The following is a 12,055-nucleotide window of genomic DNA, read 5'->3' as shown; positions in this document are numbered from 1 at the left end:
ATTTTGTTCCGTATTGAAGATACAATAAGTAAACTCTTTCAAGATTAAAATTATTGTGTCCATCTTTTCAATACGTATTGAAAGTTTAAGTTGGACTATTCCAAAAATTAATAATAGGTCGGATAGGGATGTCTTTTTTGTGTACTTTGGGTAAGGCTCTAGCTAATGGTATGCTAGGATTCATGTTAATGAGTTTCTGTTGGTCCTGTTCATTAAACGAAAAAGTTCATTTCTTAATTTAAGATTATAAATTTCGTTGTAGTCTTATTAATGGATCCTTTAGAGTTATTGTGTAATTATTATCATTGAAGAACTCTTGTGTTTTTTTTAATGTACATATCTTTGTCCATTAGTACTATTGAACTCCTTTATCAGCCTTCGTAATCAATATGTATCTTAATATTCCACTGAAAGAAACTATTGAAATTAATTACAATAAAAAAATGGACAAAGATATGTACATTAAAAAACAGAAGAGTTCTTCAATGATAATAATTACACACTAGTTCTAAAGGATCCATTATAAGAATACAACAACATTTAAAATCTTTAATTAAGAAATGAACTTTTTTATTTAATGAACAGGACCAACAGAAACTCATTAACATGAATCCTAGCATACCATTAGCTTGAGCCTTACTCAAAGTACACAAAAAAGACATCCCTATCTGACCTATTATTAATTTTTGGAATAGTCCAACTTACAAGGTATCTAAATACATCCATAAATTTCTAAAAAAAACACTATGTTTTTAATAATAAACAACCCTTGAAGAACTCCGTCAACTTTTGCGACATTTTATTTAAATAAGTTTACCTTGAAACCCGATCAAGTAATGTGCTCATTCGACGTAATCAATATGTATCCTAACATTCCAGTGAAAGAAACTATTGAAATTATTTACAATAACATCTCCAAACACAGCGGCCTTAGTGAACTGGAAGTGAACGAGTTTTTGGCGGTCCTGAAATTCGTATTGGACAACAACTTTTTTTCGTTTAATGGTCAAATTTTCCAACAAAGTGGACTAGCAATGGGAGACCCTATATCTGGTATCATGGCGGACATATACATGGACACGATTGAACACACGAAGAAAAAAAGAAAAAATCAGAGGCATAAATTGATGGTAAGGATTTGTAGAAAACACATTCATTATTATTGATAGACATCACTAATAGTAATGAGATACTAGAAAGTTTAAACAGGATTGATCCTAACGTAAAATTTGCAAATGAAGAAGAGTCTAATAAATCAACTTTTGAATTCCAGATATACAGGAAACCAACATATGCTCCAATAACCATAAACAACTCTTCATTACATCCCAGTTCACAAAAACAGGCATTTTTTAATAGTTTAGTTTATAGAGCTTTGAGAATTCCACTCTCCCCTAATAAATTACAGATAGAATTAAACTACATAAAGAATTTAGCAAAATTAAATGGTTATAAAGTCGAGATGGTCAATCGCCTAGTCAATAAAATTAGAAATAGGCTGTCTACAAATCTGATACCAGACAGAACAAAAAAAAAAAATCAAATATGCCATATTTACGTATAATAACCCGATGATTCACAAAATCACGAATACGTTCAAGAAACACGGTGTGAACATAGCTTTTAGAACTTCTAATACAAATCAAAGTATATTTTTTAGTCGCGGCAAAATTAATCAGGGAAACCATCGATACTCGAGATCAGGAGTTTATAGATTGAAATGCTCAGAATGCGGGTTTTCTTATATTGGACAAACTGGGAGAAGCTTTTCTACGAGGTACATGGAGCATTTTAACACAGAAAAACATAATAAATACTCGGCCATGAGTATGCACATGAAAGAGACAGGACACCATTTTACTTCCATAGAAAAAGATTTGACGATAATTAGGAGTATGGAAAAAGGTAAGCTATTGAACAAACTGGAAAACCTTTATATATTTTTAGATCAGAATTATAATAAGGATAAAAATCTCAATGATGTTACGGAAGTCAAAAGTCCCTTACATGAATTAACACCCAAATTACTCAATACTGTTAAATCAGGTAAGAAAGGAATCCAACAGATGTGTAAGTTGTTAAATACAAAGGCTTACACCCCTCCTCCAAACATTAAGCATGCTCCCGTCACTCGTAAGAATGCCCCTCCTGTACCACCAATGACGCATAAGGATCCGCCTATCTCCTCTCCCTTGCCAGATTCACCGTTACCTTTTATCCCCTCTTCAAACGTTAAACAAGCTCCCGTCATTCGTAAAAGAGCCTCTCCTATACCGGCAATGACGCAGAAACATCTGCCCATCCCCTCTCCCACTCTAAGTTCCCCACCACCTCTATCACACAAATACAATACTAAGAGCCGAACTGGCAGACAAGTTAGCAACTCAAAATCAGCAGGATGTACCTATCATCTCAATAATAACAAGTAAGTTCCCATTTAAATGTGATTAGTTAAAGTCACACACACTCATAATATTAAAATTCCCCCCTTTCTTCTTTACAGATTCCATTACCTGTACAAATTGGTCGGAGGTCAAGTACGACATTCTATACCTCGCAAATTTGCTTAACATGACGCATGCTTACGACCTATATTTGTAAACAAGTTAAACAAGATTTTCAACTAGAGCCCACATTTGACTCCTGCATACGTTCTATGTCCTGCCTGTTACGTTTAAGGCAATAAGGATCATTGTGTTTTCACAATTTAGCTTGTGGACACTCTATTTTAACTTACATTCTGGAAACATTATGTCACATATGTTGCATTTAATTTTCATTTTTCCATAGGAATGATGTTCACCTTGGTGCTGTTTTTATAGAAAAACATTTACTACTGTTTTAAGACAAAGATTCAATAATAGTTTCAGACACAAGGTTTTGAATGGACATTCACCAGTTTTAATTTTGACCATTGTCTTTTTAATATGTTTATAACTGTTCACGAACATCATTTTAAGATTAAAATTAATGGCTGAAGATGCTGATTATAAAAGCGAAATGTGTCTCTTACAAGAATTAATTGTATAAAAATGTAAACACCAATAAAGGTGATCTGTATTGAATAGGTGGATAAGAAATACTTATTATAATTGCTGTGAATAACATTCAGAACCAGGAGAGTTATTCTGCTGGATACTCCTTCCAATACCAATATCTTGTCCCCTGAAAATGGTTTTCCGTGGTTTCCCATTTTCACACCAGGCAAATGCTGGGGCTGTACCTTAATTAAGGCCACGGCCGCTTCCTTCCCACTCCTAGCCCTTTCCTGTCCCATCGTCGCCATAAGACCTATCTGTGTCGGTGCGACGTAAAGCAACTAGCAAAAAAAAAAAAAAAAAAAAATCTTGTCAGTGATGTTCCTGTTTACTAGAAACCCAACTCCAGTCAGTTTTCCTTCTGGCTCGCCACAGAAATAAGACAAATTTCCTGATTTTAAGAAGAGACAGTCTTCTCCTTTCCGACTTATTTCACTTAGACCAACAATACTCCAGTTGATCTTCCCAAGTTCTTCTTCAATCTCTTCTAGTCTGTCATTACCTAGCAATGAGTGACAGTTATAGGTACAGACATTGAACATTTGAGGTTTCTTTGTAATAGATCTTTTTTTCTGAGACATTAAGGCTGCTCCCACCCAGAGATCCAATTGTGGGATTATTTTACCTTTGTAGAATTTATTAACCTTAATGTCATTCATCATTTGACTTAAAGGGTGTGAAGCTTAATCCCACGCCTGCTTCAATGACGGATTGGTGATCCTCCCGCACTGATCGGCTTGCCGACCCAGTTTCCCACTGGGTTTGGGTACCCAAACCTTCCACTGGGTTTCTCGGCTTAAGAGGGGCACCTCTTGTAGGTTATGTGCTTGGTGTTGAAGCAAGAGAGGCTAGAGAACTCAAACTTGCTGAGTGTCCTTATGTTATTCTTCCTAGTAGGATTGCAACGACGCATCTCACTCCCTTTTGCCAGAGTCGAAAAGACTCTTCCCAGGTCCCTCAGGTGATGTAGGAAATATTAAATTAGAAATGAAGTCTCAAAGGAAGTGGATGAATATTGTTACTTGGGTAGTAAAATAACTAACGACGGCAGAAGTAAGGAGGACATAAAATGCAGACTAGCACAAGCAAACAAGGCCTTTCTTAAAAGAAATTTGCTCAGTTCAAAATTGTTAAAGGACTTAGAAAGAATTTTTGAAGACTTTCGTATGAAGCGTGGTATTGTAGGGAAGTGAAACATGGACGATAACTACAGTAGCTCAGAAAGAAAGAGAATAGAAGCTTTCTAAATGTGGTGGTACAGAAGAATGCTGAAGGTGAGATGGATAGATCGAATCATGAATGAAGAGATACCGAATCGAATTGGTGAGAGGAGGTCGATTTGGCTAAATTTGACGAGAAGAAGTGATGGAATGATAGGACACATCTTAAGACACCCACGACTTGTGCAGTTGGTTCTTGAAGGAAGGTGGTAAGAATGGTAGGACTAGAACAAGGTATGTATATGACAAGCAGATTAGAGCAGATGTAGGATGCAGCAGTTACGTAGAAATGAAAAGGTTAACACAGGATAAGTTGGCATGGAGAGCTGCATCGAACCAGTCTTACGGACTGATGACTCAAACAACAATAACAATACAGGAAACTATGAGCATTTCAGAAATGAATATACAGTAGAAGTCTGTTATAGTGAGAATTCATAACGGAGAAAAATTTACTCACTATAGCGGATTGTCATTGTATTATGTTCAGCACGTGACAGAGTTTGCGCCCTACAGTTAGTGGATTTTTGCCTATTACCTGTCTTGAACAGAAGAATGAACACCCTTGTTCCAGTCTGCAGATACCTTGTCCTTCCATACTGCATTAATCATGCTGTATAGCCATTTTAGACCTTATCCCCCACCTGCTTTGGTCGTGTGTTCATTCACTTATATACTCCTGGCGATTTTCCTTAAGGAATAGTTCTTAATGTTGCTTCTCTTTCTGTCCAGGTGATAGGGAATTCCTCTGAGACATCTGTTTCTTTTTCTTGTGATCCATTCAGCAAGTGGTTGAAAAAATTCTTCAGGATCTCTCTGATGTTGCTTTCCTTTCTGACTATATTACCATTTTTGTCTTCAAATGCCTTGGTATCATCTATTGGTTTCCTTTGTTTCTTAACACCATATAAAGTAGATTCATATTGCCTCTCTTATCTTTATCCAGTTCATTTTATAACCTTTAAACATGGCCATAGCTGAGTTTTACTGATTAATTAGGTATAAAGATAATGTGATACTTCTCTGTAACTGACAGCGTTGTGTAGCTTTTGTGGACAGACCTTCAGATGAGGGTGGGCTGCGTTTGCCATAGGAAATAAGCTGTGTTGGCATGGTGGAGGAAAGTGTAGTATATAGTGTGCAAGATGCAAGAATGTTAGGGACAAAACAAACACCCACTTCTTGAGGCACAGGAATTAACTATACACAGCCTTGGTTTGTCCAGCAATCACACCCAGAACCCCATGGTCTACAGTCAAGTTAGTATACTATCCAGTCGTGGAGTGGACAAGTATGCAGCTATGATCATTTGTATATGTTAGTGTATGTGTTTTATTTTAAGTTTTGATTTATAATATGGGTAAAAAGTAAAGCAAGGTTCAAGAAAATGAAATTACAAGGTTATGTTCATATGACTGGATTTGAGATGTTCAGGAGAAATCCTAAACATGAAGTCAATTTTTGTTTATACTCACCCAATTTGACATGGAATGGCTCATAGTTTTTCAAATCTGTTTTTACAGGCCCAGTTGGATAAAAACATCACAATTCTTCAAGATAAAGAGCAAGAGTTAGAAAAAGCAATAGCACGGCTTTCAGAGCAAGAACCTATGAATGTAGATGAAGCTGTTACTACCACAGCACCGTTATACAAACAGTAAGTACTGATATCATTGTGATTCACAAGTATTCACTGTTGAATTTGAGTGTTTGAAATCAGAAACTTTTAATTTGATTCTGTTTAAAAAACAATAATTTAGTGTCTTATGCTATTTTGAAGAAAAACTTTGGTAAGATATGTATCATGGGATCTAAACTTTTTCAATACTGTATAATGCAATATTATTGAATTACATTACTAAACTAGGGACTAGTTTTGGCCTTGGCTGGCCATTTTCAGCCTTAATGTAATACATCTAATAACTACACAAATGTAAAAGCATACAATTGACATGAAAACTAATGTACAAACACACAATTTACATTAAAATCTGGGATGAACTAAGTATAAAATCTGAAAATAAATTAGGCTCTAAATTCTTAGCACCGGGTGAGTTGGCCGTGTGCGTAGAGGCGCGCGGCTGTGAGCTTGCATCCGGGAGAGAGTAGGTTCGAATCCCACTATCAGCAGCCCTGAAGATGGTTTTCCGTGGTTTCCCATTTTCACACCAGGCAAATGCTGGGGCTGTACCTTAATTAAGGCCACGGCCGCTTCCTTCCAACTCCTAGGCCTTTCCTATCCCATCGTCGCCATAAGACCTATCTGTGTCGGTGCGACGTAAAGCCCCTAGCAAAAAAAAAATAAATAAATAAAAAAAATCTTAGCATCTGGAGTATGCTCATCATCCAGACTTTCTCGAATTGCTATTCATAGAATTGTTAATTCCATCACTGCTAATCTTTACAATTTCAGTTGCAAAACAGGGACTGGTAAATGTTGATTCTGTAGTCAGATCATCAATTACCAAATCTACTTGAGCAGTGTTAACAGTATGCAAGCCACTGGATGCCACTGTAAATAACCACCAGTTGACACAGAACTGCTAGATGGTGTATCCACATCGAGCAACATAAATAAAATGTTCCCGTAGTGCTTGTTAAAAACATGCTGAAATGCTGTTGGACATTGTCAGGACGGCACATGAAGACATGGTTAAAACTGACACATTCTTAATTTGTGGCTGATATAAATTCACAATTCATTGCTATGTCCATGAAGTTAACCTGAATAAATGATAGATAAAATTAGATAAATTAATGGAGAGAGAGAGAGAGAGAGAGAGAGAGAGAGAGAGAGAGAGAGAGAGAGAGAGAGAGAGAGAGAGAGAGAGAGAGAGAGAGAGAGTGTGTGAGAGTGTGTGTGAGTGTGTGTGTGTTAGTCAAATGGCATGGGTTATATAAGACTTACCTCTCGTTGCGGCATGTGGTGCGTGGTATATTGTTGTGTGCCTCATACCAACAGTTGTGCGAATCAGAGGAAAAGGAAGGGGCGGGGCAAGGTGAGAGAGGCGCAGCAAGGGGCGAGGGGCAAGATGAGAGGTTGGAGAAAGGGGGGAGGAGGTGGGGGGAAATTAAGGCGGGGCTGAAGGATGTGGGAAAAGAGATGGCTGCTGAGGAAAGGTGCTGTGAATATTATGAAAAACAGAATTGGTTTGACATATCTAAAAATGGGAATTAGAAGGACAAATAGGATATATGGCTTATATAAAATGTCATTAAGATAATGATTCAGGTTAAAATATTGATCTCTATATATGAAGCAGCTTTCAGTAATGTTACGGAGGGGTCCATTGTTGATGATTTTGGGAATTTCCATATCTTGTTTTATGTCTGTGAATTTGTGCTTATAGTCATGCATATGATGTCGTACAGCCGAAAATTTATTGTATTTCAGGGCATTGACATGTTCTGAGTACCTTATCTTATAATTTCTCCTGGTCTGTCCGACGTAAGAAAAAATACAATTGTTGCAAATAATCTTGTATACTCCTGATTTTGAAAAACTATTGAACTTTCTTATAGATGTGGCATTATGTAAGGCTTGTGCATTCCTATTGTTGGTTTTAAAAACTACTTTTACATCATGCTTTTAGAGATGTTGGTGGCTTTGAAAATTTGTTCGTTGAAAGTAAAGATAGAAAGGGAGGAGTTGTGTTGTGTATCTTTTTTCAAAGTGGTAGAGGGGTGATATTTATATTTATTGATCATTTTTTCAATAAAGTGAAGTGTTAGCTCACCCAGTGTCCGACGATACGATGTTTCCAGTTGGATGGAAAAGACTTGCGCTTCGTACGGCAAGCCGCACAAGGTCAGTGGCTCCTCCACTCACACACACTGTATACAATTCGATGCCAGGCTGGTGTGACGAGCAAGGCTGTGCATTATATATACGCAAGGAAGCGAAGCCTAGTAACTTCCAGAAGTTGTAGGTGACGTAGCAGATGACTTAGGCCGTAGAATGTAGACAGAGTGGCAGTCGGTATGCAATGAGGCACGGGAGGGAAAAGACGGGTGAGCACAAAATATGATTAAACCATTAATATATACGTAGATGACAAAAGCAGGTTATAACAATTAAAGTAGACAACAGATGATGCAGTAGAAGTGTAGATATTGCTGGAGTATGTAGAGACGTGGATGCGGAGATATTCCAGAATGTCGTGGTGGAAACGTAGATACAGAGGTTATGGCAGGAGCACGTTATAGTACATTCAGGGTAGAAGGTGGTAGTTTTTCATGTTAGCCGTTGGACGATCTGGAAATTCTCTGCTATATAAGACGAATACCCGCAAACTGCTCGCCGACTCGTTCATGACGTTCTCGCTGGTTCAGTTATGCAAATGAGAAGAACTGACTTGGTGTAAATGCGTTAGTTTATGTCACACATTACAAATCACTACAATTAGAGCTACTCATTGACTCATCCTAATCTAGCAACAGTATTGTCCAGTAGCCCGTTTCTAATCTTACTCATTTGCTTATCTCCTTTGTTCAACATGATGGCAAAATCCCTTCTTTTTTTAATCTTCCATTGTAATTTGGGCACCGGTATATTGTTCGTAGTCAATTTCTGGAAATCTTGTACCGCTTAAATTAGGCCTACATCATTATGTTGAACTCGAGAATATGGTTACGAATGTAGGTATCGATGCTCAAAAGTTCTTGAATGCATTATGTTCAATTCTGCCAGTCACTAATCACAATCAAATTGGAAAGAGAAAAAAAGTCATCAAAACCAATCAAAACTTCAGAAATTATGGTTATTCGTGACCTTGAGCTCGGCTGGAAAGCGCGCTCTTTTCACAAGTCAGTACGAGTGGGAAATGATACAAATAATTTTTAAATGTAACGTGCCCAAATAAAACGATCGGGTTTTATGACAAACAAAAACGTAAAATTCCCAGTCTTATATTTCGACCAAAACGGTAATAATGTAGCTTCAGGGCCTAAATTTACCCATGTAACACTTTTGTATCTAATATGCTTTATTTTATTAGCTTAGAAAATTAAAAACTACTCATGATCGATTGTTGTTTGGCTTGGCGTTATTAGATTTTTCGAAGAGTTTGGCTGATCAAAGTTGCTGAACTGAAAGAAGTTTTCACGGAAAACTGACAAAGTTCCCCGTTAAAGCAGAATATAATGTACCTGGGTACTCTTTTTGTAGCAGTGGTATTCGAACTAAGCCACATGGGTATAGAATTTTGCCCATAAAACATGCACCACGCTCGGAAGCTAAGTTTATGTACCTGTCCAAGGCTTCAGTACATGAATAAATTATCGTGGCTCTTAAGTACAATATCAGAATTGAGCGCCTTTGATGAGACCTTTGAACATAAGCCTGGGAAACGGGTGTTTAGAGAGCATTGGTAAGGCTACAGGGATCTGGAAGTTAAGTAGGGATGACATAAAAATGTTAATGTAGAACTGTAGAAATATTGTAAAGAAAGGAATAGAATTAAGTAATTTAATAGATATATACTTACCAGATATTGTAATAGGAGTTGAATCATGGCTGAGAAATGATATAATGGATGCAGAAATGTTTGCACGGAACTGGAGTGTGTTACATGTTACAAATCTCATGTTATGGTCCGTATTGAAATGTACTTAAAGTCAAATAAAAATACTAGATTATAAATTCCACCAAAACAGTAATAGTGTAGCTTCAGGGCCTAAATTTAATGTGACACTTTTGTATCTAATATGCTTTATTTTATTTTCTTTACCATACTTTTACAGTTCAACATTAACATTTTTAGCGATCCTTATAAGACGGAGAGCATATTCTGGCGCAATGTGGGAAGTGACAAGTCAACAAACTCCATTTTAACCCTTATTTATGAATTCAAAGGAACTTCATCCTCACAATATTAATTGACGCTCCCCACATTCAAGTTTCATCGCTACTCTTTTATGAGTTTATTATACAAACTTCTAGTTTTATTTACTAGCGTGTATATATTGACTAGCTTAACAGGTATTTTTCTGACAGCTTGATTGCACCTCTCTTATGAATTTTGCTTCTGCTGGAATTCAAGTACTTCAAATTTAATTTGTTCAATATTATGAGCCTTTGACTAGTTCAACCTGGACTCGTGACATGTCAACAAACTCTGTTTTAACCCTTATTTATGAATTCAAAGGAACTTCATCCTCACAATATTAATCCACGCTTCACACATCAATGTATATTTGTCACAGTATCCATTGTCATGTTTCAGCGGCCTCATAATTGTTTTTAATTCCACAAATTGCCACCGTTAATGTACTCCACGATGAATTTTGCTTTTAACTTGCATATATTGTTACAACCTCGTCTAATGTTCTTATTGTATTGATTGTTGATTATCACTTTTTATTACGACATGGTTAATTTTTTAATATGATGGTAACATTCTATATATTTTAAGCTTAGGGCCCTGATCTAGTTTTTGTTGCATTAATGGCTGATGTTCCCTATGTCGAATGAAACATGTCCCAATATTTGACACTTCATGATTATAATTCAATGAGTGTATTGTAATGTATTGAATAGGTGGTTATAAATAAAAGAATTGTATAATTTTAATATATCATCTTCAATACGGTTTTAATATGAAATTAATTACATGTAAATTCTGTTATGAAAAAAAAGCATTGTTCTTCACTGATTTGGAAAACATCATTTGTAATCTTGGAGGAAGATAAGAATGAATTGCGAAAAGTATTTAACTTGTGGCTTGTCGAAAATGTTTTGAAGAACTTTCACATTGCTAAAAATTTCTTACAGTAGAAATTGTGTATCATTAACAACCTGAAAGTAAATCTGAAAAGCCATTCAGTCTCTTGAGAAGATAGCGAGATTGTCACTGAGCTATCATACGTGCAGTAACCCAATATAAGACCTTGATATATTTCACAGTATAACAGCAGTTTAAAAAAAAATGTATGTGATGTCTTCATTTTTTTTATTTTTGGAATAACCTTAATGACCTTTTTTTCACCCTGTTGTGTTACTTCCAGTGACAAACTATGTAGGAAAGTCATTAAATTACAGGATTTTCCTTATAAATTTCATGGAGTTTTATGCACAATGAAAAATAACATTTTTGGACACACATTTTATGTTAGTAATATGCCGTAAAAGTGTATGTACTTGTGCAGTAGCTTGTACATCATGGCCACTCCAATGTCGGCTTGTACTGTACAAGAGACACAAAGCGTTCTTCCTTTTCATTTATTTTTCGTGGTCAGAGGAAGTGAATCCTCAAATATTCTGTAGAATGAGACAGATGTTTTAAGTCGTAGTTTGTAAAAAAAAAAATGCTCGGGGCTTTAATGCATAAGTGTTGTCAGAAAGCTGGTCTTGCTGGATGAGAATATAATGGACTATTGTAAAATAGGTCACAGTTGGGAAAATGTGAAAAGGTAGAAAAATTTAGAGAGGGAAGACAAAATGTTGGTGGTGGACACAGGAGTGGGAGACTAGTTTACGTGGCAAATGAGAGAACGAAGCAGCAGATTGACCTCTAGTTTTGTGACAACAGACAAATTATTGTTGCTGAAATTGCTGCAGAATTCAATTTGAATCATAGATCTCTGTACTGCATCATCTGTGGTGACCTTAGCTAAAGCAAAATTGTAACTGTTGGATATGAAGATAACTGTCAATGATCACAATCATACTTAAACAATTTGTCAGGAGTTTTTGGACCATTATGATCATGAAGGCAATGCTTTTCTTCATCAAATTGAGACAGATAACAAGTCATGGGAGTATCAACATAAACCAGAAATTAAGAGACAGTCAATGGA

The 12,055-nt window shown here is 36.3% G+C and overlaps 1 protein-coding gene across 5 annotated transcripts in view; it reads left to right on the top strand.

Moving 5' to 3' along the window:
* TSG101 (tumor susceptibility gene 101) overlaps positions 1–12,055 on the top strand; it is a 248,197-nt gene that overhangs the window by 232,137 nt on the left and 4,005 nt on the right. For all 5 annotated transcript variants that reach the window (XM_067145703.2, XM_068227271.1, XM_067145704.2 and 2 more), the window contains one exon: positions 5,782–5,915. In XM_067145703.2, the coding sequence (XP_067001804.2) occupies positions 5,782–5,915 (134 nt within the window). The remainder of the gene's footprint in view (positions 1–5,781; positions 5,916–12,055) is intronic.

This window comes from Anabrus simplex, chromosome 4, assembly GCF_040414725.1.
Source record: "Anabrus simplex isolate iqAnaSimp1 chromosome 4, ASM4041472v1, whole genome shotgun sequence".
NCBI classification, from domain to species: domain Eukaryota; kingdom Metazoa; phylum Arthropoda; class Insecta; order Orthoptera; family Tettigoniidae; genus Anabrus; species Anabrus simplex.
Note: the sequence above shows the minus strand (reverse complement) of the source record. Positions and strands in the feature narration are given on the sequence as shown.